General features: G+C 40.6%; 3 protein-coding genes across 5 annotated transcripts; 2 read left to right on the top strand and 1 right to left on the bottom strand.

The window, feature by feature from the left end:
* The first annotated feature begins 7,169 nt into the window (after positions 1–7,169).
* Positions 7,170–8,993, top strand: LOC103435724 (23 kDa jasmonate-induced protein-like). 2 transcript variants are annotated; one of them, XM_029097025.2, is made up of 3 exons: positions 7,170–7,386; positions 7,595–8,241; positions 8,425–8,993. In XM_029097025.2, exons 2-3 carry the CDS (start codon positions 7,783–7,785, stop codon positions 8,608–8,610), a joined length of 645 nt encoding a protein of 214 aa, XP_028952858.2. In that variant the 5' UTR covers positions 7,170–7,386; positions 7,595–7,782; the 3' UTR covers positions 8,611–8,993. The 2 variants fall into 2 exon arrangements, with proteins under 2 accessions (XP_028952858.2, XP_008372387.3); XM_008374165.4 differs by having other exon boundaries at positions 7,239–7,386; positions 7,600–8,241.
* A 71-nt stretch (positions 8,994–9,064) lies between these two features.
* Positions 9,065–17,349, top strand: LOC103442222 (uncharacterized). 2 transcript variants are annotated; one of them, XM_070817337.1, is made up of 4 exons: positions 9,195–9,267; positions 9,380–9,607; positions 16,322–16,527; positions 16,903–17,349. In XM_070817337.1, exons 2-3 carry the CDS (start codon positions 9,428–9,430, stop codon positions 16,517–16,519), a joined length of 378 nt encoding a protein of 125 aa, XP_070673438.1. In that variant the 5' UTR covers positions 9,195–9,267; positions 9,380–9,427; the 3' UTR covers positions 16,520–16,527; positions 16,903–17,349. The 2 variants fall into 2 exon arrangements, with proteins under 2 accessions (XP_070673437.1, XP_070673438.1); XM_070817336.1 differs by having other exon boundaries at positions 9,065–9,607.
* A 1,471-nt stretch (positions 17,350–18,820) lies between these two features.
* On the bottom strand, positions 18,821–22,207 carry LOC103405227 (F-box/kelch-repeat protein At1g51550-like). Its single transcript, XM_008344202.4, has 2 exons — positions 21,361–22,207; positions 18,821–19,958 (listed from the first exon to the last, which is right to left on the bottom strand). Exons 1-2 carry the CDS (start codon positions 21,791–21,793, stop codon positions 18,988–18,990), a joined length of 1,404 nt encoding a protein of 467 aa, XP_008342424.3. The 5' UTR covers positions 21,794–22,207; the 3' UTR covers positions 18,821–18,987.
* Positions 22,208–22,633: the final 426 nt, after the last annotated feature.

Raw genomic sequence — 22,633 nt, 5'->3', positions numbered from 1 at the left:
ACCTCTTCAAAGGGGCTATTTCTACATCAACGGAAATATGTATTGGATCTTCTTCAGGAAGCAAAAATGCTTGATTGCAAACCTGCCATCACTCCCGTGGATTCTAAACTAAGGCTCAACACAGATGGAGAAGCCATGTATAATGTGAGTTACTATCAACGATTGGTGGGCAAACTTATATATCTCACCATCACACGTCCGGATATCACATATGCAGTGAGCCTGGTAAGCCAATTTATGCATTCTCCTACAGTTGATCATCTTAACATGGTTAAGAGAGTTCTGCGTTATCTCAAGGGTTCGATAGGGCAGGGAATCATCATGCGTAACAACAATTCCACTGCCATCAGTGGCTACACTGATGCAGATTGGGCAGGGAATGCTCTTGATAGGAAATCTACCACGGGTTATTGCACGTTTGTTAGTGGAAATCTTGTCACTTGGAAGAGCAAGAAACAACATGTCATTGCTCGCTCTAGTGCAGAGGCTGAATATCGAGCCATGGCAGCCACTGCATGTGAACTTATATGGCTTAAAGGGCTTCTTTCAGACTTAGGGTTTACTAGCACTACTCCTATGTCTCTTATGTGCGATAATCAAGCAGCCATGCACATCGCTGCTAACCCTGTGTTCCATGAAAGAACGAAACACATTGAAGTGGACTGTCATTTTGTTAGAGCTCAAGTGCAAACTCAAGTCATTCAGACCATCTTCACGCGAAGCCATGATCAACTGGCAGATCTCTTTACCAAGGCTCTGACATCTACTCCATTTCATCGTTTTTTGGGCAAGCTTGGCTCGATTAATCTACTCGATTCAGCTTGAGGGGGAGTGTTGTTGAGTGTCATTGTAATACCTTTCCCTTGATTTAAGGGAGTGGACTTGCATAAGTTAAGTTTAGATAGGTTGGCAGATAGGTTGGCAGCTTTATTCCTTATTTTTTTATTTTCTTGTTGGCTGCTTGCAGCAACTTTATTTTCCACTTTCTTCTTACTACTTTCTCCCCATTTCCTGATTTCTTGTCGGCTGCATATAGCAGTTTTCCCTCCCTCTTCTCATATATATCCGGACTCCCTCTTGTACCAATACACATGAAATACATATGAAAACTTTAAACCAAAAATTCTACACCTTTGTTAGGCTCTTAGGCTCTCTTGCAAAGTTACTTGAGTGTTAGGCGTGCAACTGTTGATTGCAACCAACATATTGTAGATTGATTTAAGTGTTTATGTGTCATTTACTTGTGCCACAAGTTAATTGAACCTCTTCATCAAAAGGTTGTTAAAGAAGGGTTAAATAGATAATAAGTTCTTCTATGCCTTGAAGACAAAGACTTTTGATTTATGTTGAATGTCAAAACATTGTTATAAACTACCCAACAATGGTGCCAATTAATTCATTATCGTTAATGGAAAGAATAACACACAAAATATTAAAGGTAAAAAGATTGCAAGAATTCATAGTGTTAGTGAAAGCAACAATATATTGTATGAAAAGACAATAGCTAGAGAAGTAATCAACAAATACAAGTATTAGAACAAAGTTTCAACCTATTTGGGCAATGTTAGCTGCTTGTCGGGTAAACTCGTTGCACTCACAGTGTACAAACGTGAGAAAGGAAAGTGAAAGCAAGGAAATTGATACTACAAAGGGAAAGTAGTAAAGCAAAAATTATAAATCTAATGTCTGAACTACAAATGGACTGTGAAGATGTGACGGAGCTTTTAAGAAGTCTTTCTGAGTGTTGAGTTGAATGTCCTTTCTTCTTATTCTCCTGCTACCTTTATAGGAGCTTTCATCCCTGTGAATTAAGCTCTCATGCTTGATACATCCCTTTCAACCATGGGGTTGATGTGATTGTTGGTAGAAGATGAGTCTTCACTTGGTAATCGATCCTTGATTCCTTCAAATTTACTGATTTTGCCACTAAAAAGTGCTTTTTCTTGCAAAACAACTCTTCCAGTGTGGACAATGGGGGATTTGCCACCCAAACCCGCCATGTCAAAAGTACTTTTCATATATTAGGCGGTTATTGTCCAAAACGTGTTAGTTAAAATCAAAGGATGTGATATCCACACACCTCATTTTACTTCTCACACACCTTTTTAATTTTCGGCCGTCAGATCGGATGAATCGAAGAAGATCAATGGACAGAAATTATCAAAGGGTGTGTGAGAAGTAAAATGGGGTGTGTAGATAGCACACCCCAAAATCAAATACCCACTAAGAAGTGAGCTTATTTGAGAGAATTGGGTTGTGGTTGGACCCAATGTTCATTTTCGATCCAAATAGTGTCCCCTTTAATCATTATTAAACCATTACTCTTGAACCCACTTTAGGTAGTTTCTTCCGGATACTTCTAGAACGGTAAATTCGAGTTTATTCAAGTTCGACATGTCCCTGCAATGGAAGGAGCAAGATCGTGGTTATTTATATGGAAAATCAAAGATATATAGAAATATAGTTAGAACATTGGGTCCCTGCAATGGATTGCTAGTCACTTAAATTAATTCAATAGATCGAGACCATTCATGTTAATCATGGAAGAAAATAATAATGATGTTCAGGTCATATAGCTTTAGTTGGCTTCAGGTTAAGTAATTCTGAAAATACAGACTAATAGGGCTTTAGCCTAAGACACCCAAAAATATTGGGTGTAGCTAAAAAGAAACATGGCCAAAAAATTAGCATTGGGTCGAAAAAGGGTTGCAGCCTATCAAGGTTATGCTGGCTGATGTGTACATGGCCCTACAGTAAAGCTGTAAGCATTGGGCTTTCGGGACAAGGATGCACAAGCGACCCATCAAGCTGCAAAGCAGCGAGTCGAGGTAAGGGCAAACTCAAACCCAGGTGAAACTTCTTTCTAAATTTGTAAATCTTTCTGCTATCTACATGTTCATGTGGTGGTTTTTGCACTTAAATATGTGGGTTTAAACCCCGTTAACTATGTGCATGTTTGCCCTACTCCAGCGACGAACTCTGGTGAAAACTGTCGAGTTCGAAGACGGCTAAGGAGCTTCCTCATCTTGTTTCCATTTCTGGGTTTATGGGGACGAGATTTATGATGTTTTGAGAGTGAAATTGTTGTTCTAACCTCTACATGCACACTGCCTTCATGTTTCCAATTTCCGACAAAGGCAAACGGATAAACTCTAATGAGTTTGAGTTGTAATTCTCTATGAAATCTCCTACATTTCACTTGGGTAAGTTCTTGATCCTATATTAAGGGTTTTAAACATAAAAATCGTGTTGGAAATCGAGGTGGATTCAACCTCCATTGGTCCAAATTTGGGTTTAGGTAATTTCCTAGACCTTAATTCGTGTTTTGGGTTGGTTTTGGAGTGTGAAATCGTTGAAATATAGCGCAGGGAAGCCCTGACAATGTTCTGGGTTCTTCTCTGTAGTTTTTGACAGGGTTCCGGCTTGGGTCTAGATGCCAAAAGATGATGTCTAAGAGAGGGAGCCATGCCTGAGCTGCTGGCTAGGCTAGGTTCACGACTCGGCTGCGGTGTGGCTCTAGGCCAAGACTTAGCTTCTATTTCCCTAAAAAAAAATATATTTTTTCAATTATAGGGTTTTCAAAACCCAAAATTCGTGCTTCTGTTTTCTTTCGGTTTCTTTGACTCACAAATGTAACATAGTGATTTTATAAGTTGCATATGAATGCGCGCGCGCACACACACACACACATATATATATATATATATATATAGAAAAATATAAAATTGGGGGTTCATGGATCATGAGGAATGCCAGAAAATGAAATTGAGCATTTGAATTTGTAGAAGAACCTCCTCCACGAACCTTTAGTTCCTTAGCGTCAATTTCCTTAGCATTATGTTATAGTGTGCTGATAACAGTTATAAGCCTTTTTAAGTGAAGAATTATAGAGCGGAAAAGAGAGGGGTGCAACAGCAATAGTGAGAGAGTTTAAGGTGTGTCTGATCTCAAACTATTGTGTCGTTATTTATCATAGAAGGGAAGGTAAATTCCTTACCCAATAAGAATTATAACTTAAAAAAGATACTATCTAAAGATAAGGTATTGTAGAATCTGTAAAGTCTAGCTTTAAGTGTTTGGCTTTCCTTGTCAAATATTGTAATTGAACCATCACACATGCTCAATCTAACTTTAGAATATACTCAGATTATGGGTTGTTACTGCTGGAGTAAATGTTCAAGAAGTGGCACATTTCAACTCAAAGGTTTGTTCATGCATGTGCATTTCATATCTCTATTTGTGTTGCATTCTATCTAGTCTGATTGTCTAGTCAACTTTACGCACTAACTTCCAACTATCTAGGCACACAGATTAAGATAGCCCACATGGATTGACCAAGGTTCTAAAAGACGCTAGGCACTAGTCGGGCGGCATATTGAGGCCTAGCGCCTAGGCGGGAGCCTAAATGGACTAGACGGATTTAGTAAATTTGTTATATATTATATAAACTAATTAAATTTTACTATATAATATATAAATAAATATTGAATAATATGCTATTTTTCAAAAGAATAATCCACACACACACACACACATATATGTGTGTGTGTGTAAGTTTGTAACATAATATTTCAAGTATATAATATGATTTTGTGTTTAAAAAAATAATAACAACATCAAAGGAGAAAAAACAGCCACAATGCCTTCATTCCACCTTTTCCATATCACTGCAATCGATGGAGCCAGATCAAAAGATTCACTCTACCTCTTTCACATTACCCAAGGTCTCAATCCTATATCAAAGATTTAATAGTGTAGAAAATAGAGCCGTATGAGGTGAAAATCTAATATACGGTTCTGTAGAGTGGCAGTAAGGTGACTTATCTGTCAACTTTTCCACTATCACCCCCAAAAAACCAAACTCTGTCTTACGTAAAGTTGTCAGAGTACGCTTAACCTCTGGATTTGAAATCACTACTTATATACCTGGTATTGGCCATAATTTACAAGAACATTCTGTAGTCTTAGAAAGAGGGGGAAGGGTTAAGGAAAAAATTAGTCATAATATTTAATGATAAGGCTTGGGGTGGGCAATGATGGTAAATACAGAAGAGTGGTGCACACACTACAACACATTTTGATGCTTTGGAAACCAGAGTGCCCTTTATTTTGGGTTTTTTTTATTCCGTTTCCTCTTCCTCTCTCACATCTTATTTTCTATTAGGTTTTTTTATGTTTCGTCTTCCTCCTCTTTCATATCTTCCCTCTATAAATCCCTTCTTCTTCGAGTTTGACGTCGCGAGAGTTCAAGTTGCAGATGCGAGTCTGCTTAAATGAGATAGCATTATTTAGAACATAGCATAAGACGATGGCGAGAACTGTGCATAGAGCCGAAGAAGCGAGTTCGAAACGGAAGTAGCAAAACCAGCGACGAAAGATGACAAGATTCAATCCGCCAAGACATGCCGCCTAGCACTGCCTAGAGCTCCTAGGGAGTGCGCCTAGACGACCGCCTAACTTTCGACTGATTTCTGTAACGATTTTCCCAATTTCACATCGGGGCTTCATCGCTCAACGCCTAGGGCTATTTTTAAAACACTGGGGCTGACCTTTCTGATGGTAGTAAATTTCTGGCCATTGATTTGCCTAGATCTCTTTTGCAGCTGATAAGTGTCCTGGGAACAAGTTGGCTAATGGAAATTTTGATTTCCTTGGGTATATTAACTTCTAGGGTTTCAAATTGTTGTTGGGGGTTTAGAACTTAGTTTTTAGAGACAAAGAGAGTTGCCTCAAAGGCTTTAAGCTTGCATCTTCTCAATTTATGTAACCCTAACTGCCAAACATTCCTCATGCATTAAACACCCAATCATTGTATATTAGGATTGCATTGTTTTAAGGTTTTGCATTTATGTCTTGGTATGGTTTTAAGCTTTAAATTCGTTTTTAGACCAAACTTTTGGATTCAAGTTAGATTCTTCCTTCAATTGTTTGACTGGTCATTTGAATCCAGATTTCATGTGCATATCATAAAATCATATCATATAATTGATCATGTTGGTTTCGATGCCACAACGTGATGAGCTCAAGATGAGCTGCCACTTTGTGCAGACCGAAGAAGTCCATCTCGTGTAAGGCAAGGTTGCACAAAGGTAAAGCTACTCCATAGATAGGGATCTAGGAATTGAGCTTGTGTGGTCTTTGTATGAACCTTTGTTTACACTAGTGGATTGGACTCAGAGGAGAGTCTTAGGTTTTTTTAACCCAGAGGTTGGTTTTTCGGGTAAAAAATATCTTGTGTTCAAGTTATGTTTATTGTGTCACACATCCCACATACACATACATGGTACATATATCTATTGAACATTTAATTGGTATGTGCTCACTGTCATGGTCACTTGACACATTAATAACTTGCAACGATCTATAGCCTTGCTGACTAGGATAGTTTTTTGGGGATTGAAATTGGTATTTGAATCTCAAATTTATCAACTAGCAAATCTATCTTAGGTGACTAGTGGGCTTGACTAGTCAGTTCAGCGGATTATAATTTTTATATACAACATATTCCAATGGTACCAATTTCAGAATCCCAATAAGGATTCTCAAGATTTACACAATCATATTTCTAACTAAATTAGGACTATAACAATTTTAATCTTTTTCATGTCTTAAATTAAATTATATAAAAATCTGATCCGACCTAATTATTCAAATAGTTACCAAACTCATGAATGCGAATAAATATACACACATGAATTATATGTGATTGTATTAATATAGAGGTATTTGTCGGTTTGCCTCTCAAACTTGTATAGAGTTGCCAATTTTCCTCTCTGAACTTTAATTTTAGCCAATTACCACTTAAACTTTTATAATTAGCCAATTTCCCCCTGTGAACTTGAACTTTGGCAGGTTACCTCCCTAAAATTTTATAAATAGCCAAATCCTCGTAATGTTAGATTTTAAAAAATTTCATCCAATTTCCATCCATCCAATTTTCCATTGTTTTTACCTTTATACAGTTGTCATGTGTTGTCTGCGTGATCAAAATGGACGGAAAATTGGACGAAACTTTTTAAAATCTAGCGTCAGGGGGAGAATTGGCTATTTATAAGAATTCAGGGGGTAATCGGCTAAAATCAAAGTTTGAGAGGAAAATTAGCTAATTATAAAAGTTCAGAGGATAATCGAATAAAATTAAAGTTCAGGAGAAAAATTGTCAGCTGTATACAAATTCTGTAGGCAAATCAACAAATATGCCTTAAATATAAGCACCAATAGAGCAAATGTACATGGTCAACGGTTTTATTAGTTGCTGATTAGTTAGGACTTTCTTTCAGCCCAAGGGAGTTCAATCCCAAATCTCCCAATAATCTAACCTCGTCTGAAACCAGGATCCTGCTGACGGCGGCACCGACTGTCCAGATTGAAGGCTTAACCAGATAGGTATGACGGATGAGTTAGGGTTTAGTTTAATTTCCAATTTCAATTCATGTCTGTTGGTGTTATAATTTGATTTAGGATTAAGTTTTAATTTTCGGTTTCAATTTCCAAATAATTGCTGTTGGATATATACCCTGATTGGAATTAAAGTATTTGAATTGATTAGTCCTTTTCCAGTAGCTGTGATTTATGTCCTTTGAACTCCTTTCAGCTCAGATGGGGGAATTGAGATGCTAATTTGAGGGAGGGAGGCAGGGAGAGAGAGAGAGAGAGAGAGAGAGAGAGAGAGGGAGGGAGGGAGGGAGAGAGAGAGAGAGAGAGAGAGAGAGAGAGAGAGAGAGAGAGAGAGAGAGAGAGAGAGAGAGAGAGAGAGAGAGAGAGAGAGAGAGAGAGAGAGAGATGGAGATGGGGAGAGACGTGTTTGGCAACCCCATCACAACCGCAACTTTGGAGGGTATGCCAGAGTATAGATCTGGGAAAATAACAAGAATCGACAGGGCACGCGCGGCAATGGATATGAAAAAAGCCAGGGGAAAGGACTACGTGAAGGCACGAGCACACCTCGAGCATTTGAAGGACGAATCGGGTACAAAACTCGCCAATCTCGTCCTTATTTACAATGCAACAGGAGACACCGTCAGATGTGTTGGTCAGAAAGATTGGATTGGCGTTGACATAGTGTACCCACCATTGATTGGAAATGGCCAGTGGGCTGCGTTTCTGACCGTCAAAAACCCCAGTTATAGTTATGGCTCTACTTCCGCTGTTGTGTATCGCGGCAAGAACGCCGATGGTAACAACTGCGACTATATGCTGTCTTGGAGCAACCCGGCGGACAGGGTTAAATGGGACAACACGGTAAGTAGTGATTTTATCTGTATGTTCATATTCGAAATTGAACGCATTTGATATATCTCATGGCATATTTACTTACAATGAATAAACTCGTAGAGATTAAGTCTTCTCACAATGATTTATCAGGTATGAGCGCGGTTATCTCCTGCTCATCCTCATTCCTTTACAATGCGTATGTATATGCAGGTGTGTACGCAGGTTCGCAGAACTAACCACTTTGACAATGGAGCAACTTGGAATGAAATCTACGATCACTTGTGTAGAACTCGCTCGTCCCAAGAGGATACATGGCATGGATGTACCTCAACCATCTCAACTGACAGTGCTATTTTCGCAGTAGTTGAGGGAACACTCACTTTAGAAGATGTCTGAGTTGGTGCATTTGGTGTCATATGTTTCTGCGTTTGGGAAACTTGGAAGGCTAGCTAGGTAGGTGTCTGGCTGTTTACAAGGAGTCTGGACCTCGTTGCGGTTGTCTTGTCGCTTGTCAGGAGCAGAGCAGTGGCGGAAATTTGTTGAAGTGAATGCCGATGGTGCTTGGAAGGATGGTTCTGCAGGGGAGTGTTGTTATTATTCGTGATAGCAATGGTTCATTTCGTTCATAATTTACACGGTCGAGGCTACCTAATGTAAACTTCTTCAATAAGATATTCGTGCATTAATATGCTTTGTGAACATTGATTTGAGGTTTCAAGTGAACTTTAGCTTTGTTGGTTAAGAACATTTATCCATCCATCAAGGTTCTGTACTCGAAATTATCTCTCCGTAATTTAGATGAATGTAATGTATTTATCTTATTGTTTGCCGAAAAATATGAAATAATTTGAAGTGGTGCTTTTCTTAAAGGAAAAAAGAAAAACATCAATTTGAGGCTAGTTCAACGCCAACTAAGATCGATTAATTGTGTGGCTATGCCGATTTTCACTATAAAATCCTAGAAAAAATAAGTAAATTTTCTCTGACCCCGGAGAAAACCAATAATTACAAAAGTAGCTCCAGCCTCACTGCAACAATTACTAATCTGTGCCGGTATGTGCAGCAGCTCCATCCCTCCTCCGTTGGCGGTGACTGACTCTCTCTCTCTCTCTCTCTCTCTCTCTCTCTCTCTCTCTCTCTCTCTCTCTCTCTCTCTCTCTCTCAGGTTCCATTGATATGAGATGGCTAGGCCCTCGGCGAAGCACACATCGGCATGGCTGCTGCTGTTGATATGCGTTGGTCTGCTGGGGATTGCTGTGATTGCCGATTTCCTCTCCTCGCTTCGTCCATTCTTATAACGACATTGCCGACAATTGAGCTCCTCCTGTCGATATCTCAAAACCCAAAATCATCCCCTCCCCCAAAAAGACTAGCCAAGAAACCCCCCACCAAGGTTTAGTTTTGCTTTCTAATTATTGAATTCTTGATTTTTTATGTGAATTCTCATCTGGGTTCTGTTTGGATTGTGGTGAAATGCGGAATTTTTTTTTTGTTTGGTTGATTTGTTGAAGTTTTTCGTGCTGGTTTAGGATTTTTCGGGTGAATTTGATCATAGTGTTGTATCGTTTGTGAGGAAGTGTGCCTTTTTAGTTTAATTAGTTGCTCATTGAAGCTCGTTGGCAGTGGTGCTGCTTGGTTTGTACCAATGTTTTCATCCCGGAATTGTTTAGATTGGTAGTAAGCTCGTTGGCAAATGGAGGCCAAAACGAGTTAGGGGTGAGGATCGGAGATCAAGAAATACCAAAGAGCGACCGTTTTCGTTACCTAGGATCTATCTTGCAAAAGAACGGAGAATTAGATGGAGATCTCAACCATAGAATACAAGCTGGATGGATGAAGTGGAAGAGTGCATCCGGCGTGTTATGTGACCGCCGTATGCCACTGAAGCTCAAGGAAAAATTTTATAGGACGGCAATAAGGCCGGCGATGCTGTATGGCACAGAATGTTGGGCGGTGAAACATCAACACGTACACAAAATGGGTGTAGCGGAGATGAGGATGCTTCGTTGGATGTGTGGGCACACGAGAAAGGATAAGATTAGGAATGAGGATATCCGGGGTAAAGTAGGAGTAGCCGAAAATGAAGGAAAGATGAGAGAAAATCGGTTACGGTGGTCTGGACATGTGCAAAGAAGGCCTACTGACGTTCCGATTAGAAGATGCGACTATGGAACAGAGGTTCAGGGCCGAAGGGGTAGAGGAAGACCTAGGAAAACTTTGGAAGAGACTCTAAGAAAAGACTTAGAGTACTTGGATCTAACGAAGGACATGACACAGGATCGAGCACAATGGCGTTCTAAGATTCATATAGCCGATCCCACTCAGTGACTTGGATTTTCCAAGTCTCCAACCGAGAAGTTTTCCTCACTCGGGAAATTAAGGGAACACTACCCCAACCTACATGCTCCACTCAGAAAGCTTCAACATACAAGCTTTAACAAAAGAAAATTCAAAGAACTTAGCGAAGAAGGCTTTGGTGTATTTAACACAATACGTTGAAATGAAGGAAAGCTTATTTATTGATATCCCCGATAAGCTACAAATATGTACTTATACATGAGTCAAAATAAGCACACAAGAGGGAGCCTTCACAAAGGTTGCTTAGGAGAAGTCTCAGCAGTCGGTACAGCCCCAGAAAGAGAAGGCACCGGAGGGGGATCATTTGGAGCCTCAGTACTGGACAGAACCCTAGAAGGAGGAGGCATCAGAGGTTGATCATTTGGAGCTTCATTACGCGGTACAGCCCCAGAAGACGAAGGCAATAAATGCCTTTGGAACAAACCCACAAATCTCTGATGATCAAGTAAAACTTGACCATCAGTTTCCTTCATCTGGTCAAGCTTCCTCTTCATGTTTGTAGCATAGTCATGTGCGAGCCGGTGCAACTGTTTATTCTCATGCTTGAGCCCTCTAATCTCCTGTTTGAGACTCATCACTTCAGCCGCCAATGATTCAACTTGGCGGGTTCGAGCAAATAGGCGTTGGGCCATATTAGACACAGAACCTGCACACTGAACACTGAGAGCCAGCGAATCCTTAACAGCTAACTCATCAGACCGTTTGGAAAGTAGTCTGTTATCTTTGGGAGTGAGAAGGTTCCTGGCCACCACCGCAGCGGTCATATCATTCTTCATCACGGAATCCCCAACGGTAAGAGGACCAGTAGGGGAGACGAAGGATGGGCGCCATATGTTGTCTGGAGAAGGCGGGGCTGCCTCTTCAACAAGGTTCAAGTCAAAACGACGGTCGGAGGGGCCAGACATTTTCAAAGGTGTTGAAGAGAGAAGAGGTCGGACAAATCAAGATCTTTGAAGTGCAAGAATGAAGCTTCTACTGGTGGAGATTCAAGTGTGCTTTGGAACTTAATGCCAGCCCCTATAAAAATCTGCACTCGACGAAGCTTCAGAAATCGAAGAGGCGCCTGCTCAGAAATCGAAGAGGCGTTTGCTTTCTCAAAAGCTGGGCTGCTTAGAGATCACGAGGGTTGATCTCAGAAATCGAAGAGGCGTTTGCTTTCTCAAAAGTTGGGCTGCTCAAATACCACGAAGGCCGATCTCAAAAATCGAAGAGGCGCTCGCTTTCTCAAAAGCTGGGCTCCCCAGAGACCACGAGGGCCGATCTCAGAAATCGAAGAGGCACCTACTTTTCCAGCCTTTTCCAGCCTTGTCAGCACCTGTCACACGCACACTCAGTTTTGCGGAAATTATGGGCATTCTGTCAAAGACTTCTGGGGAAGTAGAAAACACATGAATCTTACTGTTCAATCACCCACTTCCCACACGCAACAATAGCTCATGGGTACCACAAATAACTTTGCCAAAGTTCTCTGCCAAAGTTGAGCACGTGAAGCTTGCAGCTCCCACTACATCGCTCTGACCAAGAAGGGTAAAAGAATAGCAAAGAAACAGCACTAACAAAGTTTAGACCCATAAATTTTGAAGGTCTAGCTACCATATTATTACTCACAAGGGTAAAGGAACAGTACCACTGCTGGATAATTGGAAAGTCCCTGTGTGTCAACCTCTGTGCTTCGTGGCAAGGTAGACTAGCAAACATGCCCAACCTTTACTCACATTCGAGAAAACACTCCCAATAAGATTGCTTGCTCCAAAATCGAAGAGGCACCGTCCTCCGAATCTCGAGAGCCAGACTCCCAACATGACTACTTTCTTAAAAATCGAAGAGAGGGTAAAGGAACAGTACCATTGCTGGATAATTGGAAAGTCCCTGTGTGTCAACCTCTGTGCTTCGTGGCAAGGTAGACTAGCAAACATGCCCAACCTTTACTCACATTCGAGAAAACACTCCCAACAAGATTGCTTGCTCCAAAATCGAAGAGGCACCGCCCTCCGAATCTCGAGAGCCAGACTCCCAACATGATTACTTTCTCAAAAATCGAAGAGACACTGCTCCCCGAATCTCGAGAGCCAGACCCCCAGCATGATTGCTTTCTCAAAAATCGATGAGGCAGCGTTCTCCGAATCAATCGAAGAGGCGCTCGCTTTCTCAAAAGCTGGGCTGCTCAGAGACCACGAGGGCCGATCTCAGAAATCGAAGAGGCACCTACTTTTCTAGCCTTGTCAGCACCTGTCACACGCACACTCAGCTTTGCAGAAATTATGGGCATTCTGTCGAAGACTTCTGGTGAAGTAGAAAACACATGAATCTTACTGTTCAATCACCCACTTCCCACACGCAACAATAGCTCATGGGTACCACAAATAACTTTGCCAAAGTTCTCTGCCAAAGTTGAGCACGTGAAGCTTGCAGCTCCCACTACATCGCTCTGACCAAGAAAGGTAAAAGAATAGCAAAGAAACAGCACTAACAAAAGTTTAGACACATAAATTTTGAAGGTCTAGCTACCATATTATTACCCACAACTGTAAAGGAACAGTACCACTGCTGGATAATTGGAAAGTCTCTGTGTGTCAACCTCTGTGTTTCGTGGCAAGGTAGACTAGCAAACATGCCCAACCTTTACTCACATTCGAGAAAACACTCCCAATAAGATTGCTTGCTCCAAAATCGAAGAGGCACCGTCCTCCGAATCTCGAGAGCCAGACTCCCAACATGACTACTTTCTCAAAATCGAAGAGAGGGTAAAGGAACAGTACCATTGCTGGATAATTGGAAAGTCCCTGTGTGTCAACCTTTGTGCTTCGTGGCAAGGTAGACTAGCAAACATGCCCAACCTTTACTCACATTCGAGACAACACTCCCAACAAGATTGCTTGCTCCAAAATCGAAGAGGCACCGCCCTCCGAATCTCGAGAGCCAGACTCCCAACATGATTACTTCCTCAAAAATCGAAGAGACACTGCTCTCCGAATCTTGAGAGTCATACCCCCAGCATGATTGCTTTCTCAAAAATCGAAGAGGCATCGTTCTCCGAATCTCGAGAGCCAGATACCACAGACCACTTTTTCAAAGTGCTCTGACAGAGTTAAAACATGTGAAACTGGCAGCTCCCACTACCGTGCTATGACCAAGCAGGGTAAAGGAATAGCATTACTACTTGTTAGGGAGACTCCTATATATGTCGACCTCCATCCCCAACGGACAGGCAGACCTGCAAAAATGCTCAACCCTTCATCATATCTGAGAGGGCACTCCCAACGAAGCCTTTCGAAATATTCAGCTTTCTTTCCCCCCGATAATACCTCTGCAAACAAGCTATACTAGAGCAAGAATATCTCATATCATCAGGGTTAAAAGCAAGAGTATCCCATATCATGCTTTTTCCCTGTCTTTTCTTTTGGCCTTGTTTTTACCTGCAAGACAAGGAGAAAGAGAGCAATCAGTCAGCACTTGGAATCAAGCTTCCAGCCAGGAACTGACTGCCTGGAACCCCTTACCTGATTACTTACCTGGCATTGCTCTCGAGTACTCATCTTCAACATCTTATGTTTCCAGGGAAGATTCCGCATCTGCTTGAGGAACAGATAGGGCAAGTGCGAAGGATACAAGGAAGCATGTGGAGACAAGCGTAACAGCACACGTGCCGATACATTCATTACTCTGTCAAAAGCAAAAGTATCCCATATCAGCAGGGTGGAACGTACTCTAGATTTGATGGACTTGTTTTGACCCTCAAATTCTTCAGTCGGCCTTATACTCTGGAGGAAACCAGAAAACCCTCCAGCTCAGTTCAAGAATAAGCCTGTGGAAAGTTACTTCTTCAAAAGCAAAAGTATGTGGGGAGAAGGTGAACAATCAGTCGGAGCTCTGATTGCTTACCTTGTCTGTCACCTCTTTCAGCAGACCCCCTAGCTCGGCGACTTGGGGGACTCCTACTACATGGTTTGTATCGCGCTTGACCAAGCCTGAAACTACAAGTAAGCTTCAAGTGAAATTGATACATTACCTTGTGCATCTCCACCAGTTAAAGATACCACCCCTGGATGGAGGAAGAGTACTTCCAGAGAAGATGCCACATCTACCTATGAGACAGATAAGGCAAGTCAAGACGACACCACACTCCGATACTTAGAAGTTTCGTGATTACGAGATCATTCTCCCACAATATTTCCTAATGTCATTTGTACTAAATCATTCACTTGTACTCACTAAATGAGAGCTTGAACCTATGTACTTGTGTAAACCCTTCACAATTAATGAGAACTCTTCTATTCCGTGGACGTAGCCAATCTGGGTGAACCATGTACATCTTGTGTTTGCTTTCCTATCTCTATCCATTTATATACTTATCCACACTAATGACCGGAGCAATCTAGCGAAGATCACAAAAAGCGATCGTTTTCGCTACCTAGGATCTATCTTGCAAGAGAACGGAGAATTAAATGGAGATCTCAACCATAGAATACGAGCTGGATGGAAAGAGTGCATCCGGCGTGTTGTGTGACCGTCGTAGGCCACTGAAGCTCAAGGGAAAATTTTATAGGACGACAATAAGGCTAGCGATGTTGTATGGCACAGAATGTTGGGTGGTGAAGCATCAACACGTACACAAAATGGGTGTAGCGGAGATGAGGATGCTTCGTGGGATGTGTGGGCACACGAGAAAGGATAAGATTGGGAATGAGGATATCCGAGGTAAAGTAGGAGTAGCCGAAATTGTAGGAAATATGAGAGAAAATCGGCTCTGGTGATTTTGAACATGTGCAAAGAAGGCCGACTGACGCTCCGGTTCGAAGATGTGACTACGGGACAGAGGTTCAGGGCCGAAGGGGTAGAGGAAGACCTAGGACAACTTTGGAAGAGACTCTAAGAAAAGACTTAGAGTACTTGGATCTAACGGAGGACATGACACAAAACCGAGCGCAATGGCGTTCTAGGATTCATATAGCCGACCCCACTTAGTGGGAAAAGGCTTTGTTGTTGTTGTTGTTGTTGTTGTTGTTGTTGTGGTAGTAAGTGTTCTGCAAAGGAATTGGTGCATTACTTTCTGGATGTGAGAGTTGGTTGATTATTGAAGCTCGTTGATGGTAATTGTAAACTATGATTTGGATTTCGACGAGTTCATTCACTCCCACATTGTTGCGGATTTATGTCCGCTTGATGTGAATTCTTACCTATATTATTCGGTTCATGAGAAATGGAATGCTTTTCGGGTTCCACTTGAAAATGTAGGAAAAGCAAGGAGAAGATATGTGAATTTAATAACAATTAAAGTTCTAATCGATCCTTGTTTGAGCTCTGAATGTTGACCATGGTTACCTATAGGGGAGCATCAATTACAAAAACGATACTGCTCCTGGGAGTGTTTCATCAGCAACCTATGCTGATTTGCCCGGACCAGAATTAAAAGGGGAAAGTATGGCTGAGGCAGCCATGCCTCGTTTGGATAGAGCTGCTATACAGATAAAGAATCTTCTATTTGTGTTTTCTGGATACGGTACCCATTGATTATGTGAGAACATTGTATTGCTCCTTTACTGAGTTTCAATGCACCATATATTCAACACGAACACCTATTTTACTCACCTAGTTAGAACCATGCACTATTTACGAGGAACCACGCAATTACTTACAAGAAGCTTCAGAAGGCCATACCCAAACATAGAACAAAATCCTATCAACCGAAGGATAAATCTGGACTTGTCCTCTTATATAAGTTTCATCTTGTTATTTCTGATTGTTTCAGGTTGTATATAGTGATGTTTACATGATGGATGGCGAAATGAAGTGGAAAGTGTTACCTCCTTTGCCTAAGCCAGGTTCCCATATTGAATTCGCTTGTGCTGTTGTCCACAACTCTATTGTTATTGTTGGAGGCACAACTGAGAAGTACCCTGTGACTAAGAGGATAACTTTGTTGGTGAAATATTCCAGTTCAACTTGAATACACTGGTATTTCCGTTCTCCTCATTATATTTATACGACAGACTATATATGCTTAATTGCTTTACGCAAACACAAATGAACAAAAAACCAATCAACTGCAAGGCAGTCATTGTTGGTATGGAGGAGGGTTATACTACCACAATGTGTTCCACTTTTGCAAATAAGATGGTAGCTTGCATGTAGTAATTGATATAAATGCAGGTGCTATGTTTCTACAAACGAGCTATAGCTGGTAACGGATCATAAGTTTCTTTTGTTATAGAAATCTTGGCAATTTTTCTAATTTGTAGCGATACCTATTAGCCCTGCGCTCCTTATGTCCTAAGGGGTTGGGCTCTAATGTTTGTTTCTACTCTTATTTCTGATTTTCGATAATTGCAGAAGTGGTCAGTTCTTGGGAAACTTCCGTTTTGGGTTAAAACCACGCTAGTTGGTTTCTGGAATGGGTGGCTGTATTTTACATCCGGACAACAAGACAAGGGACCAGATAATCCCCAACCAAAGGTGGTCATCGGAGAGTTGTGGAGAACTGAACTCGTGATAGGTTCCTTCATGTTGATTCTTTGGCACAATTGTTCTCTGTCAGTCTAACCATTCGCCGTCTCGTAACCAATCATTCATTTATTAAGTTTTTGGATTAGAAATGTTCTTCCCTGTTGCAGTAAATAGAAAAGTCACCTACTTACAGGCAATATTCTGGCCAGAGACTATTAACTTGAGTTCCACGTGAATGATCATTAACAGAAACAAGAGTGTTTATCGCAAGGAATTTTAGTATGGTGTTGAATCTCTTCATGAGTCATGTAATTATTGACGCGACGTTTGACACATGGTAGATACAACCGGTGACATCCAAGAATCTCTCATTGACGTATTTTACTATGGTTTTTATGCGCTGCTGGCTATTATTGCTGATGTTTTAGAAAAACGAAAGGAAAGTGACTTTCGCACCATTTTTAGTTTCCTACACACTTCTAATTAGTCATAGCCGTTGATTCAGTTTGTTTTATTTAATTCAATGACTATAAATAAGTAGGGTTGTGAGAAATTGAAAAGAGTGAAAATCAGTTTTTAAAATGAAAACGCACCTGAACACGTAAGGTAAAATTTAGGCTTATTATATTGCAACCCCACATATTGTTGAATAAAGCTGGTGTGATTTCAAAATATTTTTAATTTTTCTATTGGAGTGGTGCCAACAATTGTTTGATTATTTGCATGTGTTTATCCCTTCATGTTTCTCTATCCCTTCCATGGAAAGAGGTGGAAGGTTGTGGGTATTCCATACCAGTAGTTGAGGAAGATGATTTTCGCAACAGTGGATGAGGAAGATGAGGAAGATAAAAATCCAAAAAAAATATGGCAGCTATAGAAGTGTAGAGCTTTGTATAGAGTAGGAGCAGTGGCACTGGGTAATGGGGATTAAATAAATATTAGGGTTGATGATGATGATTCCTCTTCTTTTCGTTTGATCGAATCATGGGAATGGATTTAGTTATTGAATCATAGGTTGTTACGCTGCTTTTAAAATCAAGGGATCTTTGTGATCTAATGTGGCTAAGGTTTATTAGGTGTGTGATTCTCATCATCAGTCATATTTGTTTTTAACGGATATCATTCATAACGTAGTTATATACATGCCGATGTCGTTGAAATCACTAAAACAATGAAAATACAAAGTCTTACCTTATGTAAAGTTTCCGAAACGTTGATTTCACATTTCATTCGTCAAGAATTATTTTTTCAATTAATATGTTTGTAGTTTCATTAATTCTACAATAGAGGATAAGAGTGGTTTCGAGAGTTGAAGAAGATAAATAAACTTGGGATATACATGTGAAAAGTAATTTGGATTTTTAATTTTTTTTTTTAACTTTATAAGGTCAAAATTGTCATTACATATTAGATATGTAAATCATTTAATATTAAATTTTAATGAGAGGTGAATTCAACGTATTGTGGGGTGCTAATGAAAAAAGCCTAAAATTTAATTCAAGTTCTTACATGAAAATTCTTTTATCATATCGAAAAGGTTTACCGTCGGGATACGTTGCTAAACTATAATTTCGTAACCGAAGTAAAAACGTAAACTATACCAAACCACTATTTTTAGTATTATATCTCACACAGCCACACAAGGTTATCAATTCTCACATGTAACATATGTGGGGGACAATTATAACATTAGTCGATTGAAACATTTAGGCGGACGGTCTCACTGAAAAATCACTCCCCTACGTACAAGGTACACCCTCTTAAACGAGAAATTAATAAAAAAAAAAGAAATTCATAAGAGATGTTGGAAGAAAAGACGTTGGATAAAAGCCATTTAGTCAGATAATCTCAGTTCTTTTTCCTTTTTCCTTGAACAAAACATAATCTCAACTCCTAAGAGATGTACACAGCAAGTAATGAGCTACTATGTAAAAGACATGGAGCAATGCACTGGCATCCATGAAAACACTTTCACCTCAGCACAAGCTCCACAAGCAGGAGCTCGCCGTCAAACCTCAGCCCGGCAGGGTCAGCCGGCTGAAGCAACCCATCCACCATTCCGCCAAATACAAACAAGTACCGCCCCGAGTTATCTGAGCAGGCTCGATGGAAGGACCGGCATTTGGGCTCATAACCATTTGCCTTGAACCTCTTCCACATTTTTGCCAATAACTGCATAGAGTTCAGTGGAGTTGGCTGCTGCATTGTAATGGATGGAACTGCATTTATGTCTAAAACCCAGAAGTCATTTTTACGATGTCTGTACGAATCCTCTCCCCCACAGATCAGCAGATGGCCGCCTAACATGAGCGTGGCTGAGTGACCAACTCGCGGAAGAGAGACTCCTCCTGGAATATTTTGTAGCTCATAGTGTACCTGTACCCATTTCGGATTACCTTCACAAATGTCCAAGAACCAGACATCATTAAGCACGTCGTAACCTAATCCTCTCCCACCAAATAAAACCGTTCGTGCTCCTCCGATGCAGGTCAGTGTGTGTCCCGAACGAGCTGGGGGACATGGATGAGTCCTGATTTCATACCAAGTTCCAAACCGAAAATTTTCTGAGAGTTCCAACACCCATGTGTCACACAATCTCACACCGTAAAGCCCAATTCCTCCATGGATAACCATCTTTCTGCTGTCAATGCAACATGCAGCATGAGCCCCACGCTGGGAAGGTGCGTCGGATCCCACAACAAGCAGCTTCCATGAGAGTGTGACACCAAGACTCTCATGGCATGCTACTTGCCCCACCCATGTATCATTGTGACGGCCCCCATTGTCGTTTATTCCTCCAAACATAACAAGAAAATCATCAATTACAACAGAAGAATGCCCAAACCTACCACTTGGAATGCCAGAATTTAACTTCTGCCACTTCAACATTCTCCGAAAATCATTACCAATGTATGCCACCCATGTGTCGTCTAGATGGCGTCCTAAAATAACATACAACAGAAACAGAATAATCAGATATTTAAATTTGAAGTACATAACAAAGAAACACAAGCATGCCCCAACTAGGAACAAACTCAGAAGACAATTCATTTAGATGGCGGGTTGTTGTCTAGAGAATACAATTTTCATATATTTAATTGCTAAATATCTGCAGTAATTCGAACCCCTAGCAAGGGGATCAACCGGTACACATCCAAGAATCTATACGCGACCTGAATTTTGCAGGGGAAGGTAAGGCTGACTCTCTTACTTAGCGACCCTGAAAATATTTGAAGTAGAAGAATACAGTTTGGACATGGTGTTCAGTTATAGAAAGGCAGCTTACAAGTTAGAAACAGGCAATCTACAAAAGAGAGGCACTTGAATGGGGTTTTAGATCCCTATTAGATTAAACTTTCAGAATATCAGAAACAAAAACACGAGTAATTTTTTTCAGAATGTTCTTTTAATACTCTGCAGTCCTGCAAACATATAGGTTTCCTGGCAGGCAGGCAGATTCAAGGACCAATCCAAGCAACAGCTTTGGGGTGGTCTACATGATACAAGTAGCAACGCTTTCATCATCCATAGATTAAGCGAAATGCTAGATTTACACATATATCGGAATCATTAGAACCTTGCCATTAACACTAGTACTACTTTAACCTCTCTGATTAAGAAAAATATGCGCTTCCAAGTTACACCCTGTACTCGGTTCAAACCAAGATCTGCTAACAACAACAAAAATCCAAAAAATTTTGTTTTTCTTAAGAAATCACCTTCAGTATCTGTTCAGTTTCGGGTTGGTCAGACTTCTAAAAAGCTTATTTCTTCTTACATTTCACAGCTAGAAAATCAGTTATAAGATACAAAATCTTCAGCACTATTACCATGGTGATCCTAAACGAAAAAAAATTATGCATCTCATCGATCAAAGCTCACAATATCTCAACTCATTTTTGCAAGTTCAGCAAGCGTCCAAAACCTACGAGAGCCAGTAGAATTGACATGGAACAACTACCAGAGGGCATGAAAAACAGCAGACTCCAATCCCAACTGGGCACATAAACTAGCTATTTAATTCTATATTAATTTCAACAATGCATGAGCAGTAGCTTCATCTAGCCAATAAATCACAAAGTTCAGTAAAACATGCAGTATAATTAATTAAAACAACAAAATTGATAACAAATCATCAAAACCAAGATCAGGACGAGGTCTTGTGCAAGTGCTAGATTGCCCCGTGGATGGGATCTTCCTCTTCAACCAACTACGTATCGCATTCAAACCCTCCTCTCCCCTTAGTCTAGCTATTGTAGTAGTACCGCTTGTAATAAAAAGAATATATGACAAGCAAAACAAAATTATAGGTGGGATTATATTAAGCAAGAATAACTGACTGACCTCCCTCACATCCACCACCAAACAACACCAAGCAACCAGACACAAAATTAAGGGAATGAGAAGCCCTGGGACTGGGGAACCCCAATTCCCCATCCGGGTCAGAAAATTTATGGCAATACACAGAGTCAACCCTAGATACTTGCTTGTAGAGCCTCATCCATGGCAGCTGCTGATGGCCAAAGTTTGAAGCTTTGAGGGCCTCCACTGTTTTGGGTCCCCAGTCCCTCCTGCATATGGACTCCCACAGACTGTCAGATGCTGCCAAAGCTCTGAACTTTTTGCAGGTCATGGCAAAGCAAAGAATTGAATCCACAGGAAGGAGCAGCAGGATTGTGAGGAGGTGGTCTTGGGCTATGTTGGAAATTGGTGAGCCATTGAAGGAGTAACCGAAGCTGCTGCTGCTGCTTCTGCTAGTGCTGCTGGTTTCTGCCATTGATGAAAGCTTGAAGCTTTTGTGGGTTGGTGGGATTTTATGGCTGTGATTGTTGGGGACGTGGGAATTTCAGAGGGATACAAAATTGGGTTGGTTTGATTTGCTCTGATTGTTCATGGCAATTGGGAAAAGGGAAGGTAAATGTTTTCTGTTTTTTCATTTTTCCTTCCTTTTCATTGTTGGTTTGGAAGAAGATGGTAAATTTTTGTTTGGGAAAAGAGAGAGAGAGAGAGAGAGAGAGAGAGAGAGAGAGTGGATTGGATTGAAGTGCCTCTATTGTTTTTTGTTTTGTTTGATGAAAATTATGAGCTTTTTAATTTCAAATCTCACTCCAATCAATCATGGTTCATTTTTTCTAGAGTTGTTTTGGTGGGTTAACTTTGAATTATCCAGAAACTATAAGTTATTGGTTATGAGACAAAAGATATCCCAATCCAAGTCTCTTTCTTCTTTCTTCTCTCCACACTCTCCCTCTCTGTCTTTTATCTGTACGGATGGTCAGCCAAGGGACTGAAACTCAAAGCATAAGCACTCAAGTCTTGTAAGCACAAACTAATTAAAATGATCATGATACAACACAAATATGATCGATATCAAGCACAATACGCCTATCTATGTAATGCCAATATAAGTAGTCGACTAGCTATCAATTTAGTAGTATTTTTCTTTTTAGCGTTAGAATGAGCGGCGTTCGAATCTGAGCATCTAAATATATGACGGGAAGTGACTTTTATGCACTATCTTAATGGGCAAATAGTTTCACGTTTTCATTTACAATGGTAAGATTGGTAAATGCATGTGGAGAAGATGCTCTCCTTCACACGAGAAAAACTTGTGTGA

The sequence above is a fragment of the Malus domestica genome, chromosome 17 (assembly GCF_042453785.1).
Source record: "Malus domestica chromosome 17, GDT2T_hap1".
NCBI lineage: Eukaryota > Viridiplantae > Streptophyta > Magnoliopsida > Rosales > Rosaceae > Malus > Malus domestica.
The sequence above is the reverse complement of the archived record's forward strand: the minus strand, read 5'-3'. Positions and strand labels throughout refer to the sequence as shown.

Bases quoted from the DNA above. Each gene is read 5' to 3' on its own strand.
- LOC103435724 (XM_029097025.2), top strand. From the start codon at position 7,783: ATGGAGATGGGGAGAGACGTGTTTGGCAACCCCATCACAACCGCAACT. The intron at 8,242-8,424 runs GTAAGTAGTGAT...ATGTATATGCAG, and splicing joins GGGTTAAATGGGACAACACG to GTGTGTACGCAGGTTCGCAG.
- LOC103442222 (XM_070817336.1), top strand. From the start codon at position 9,428: ATGGCTGCTGCTGTTGATATGCGTTGGTCTGCTGGGGATTGCTGTGAT. The intron at 9,608-16,321 runs GTTTAGTTTTGC...TGATTGTTTCAG, and splicing joins CCAAGAAACCCCCCACCAAG to GTTGTATATAGTGATGTTTA.
- LOC103405227 (XM_008344202.4), bottom strand. From the start codon at position 21,793: ATGGCAGAAACCAGCAGCACTAGCAGAAGCAGCAGCAGCAGCTTCGGT. The intron at 19,959-21,360 runs GTCAGTCAGTTA...ATGTTATTTTAG, and splicing joins TGGTGGTGGATGTGAGGGAG to GACGCCATCTAGACGACACA.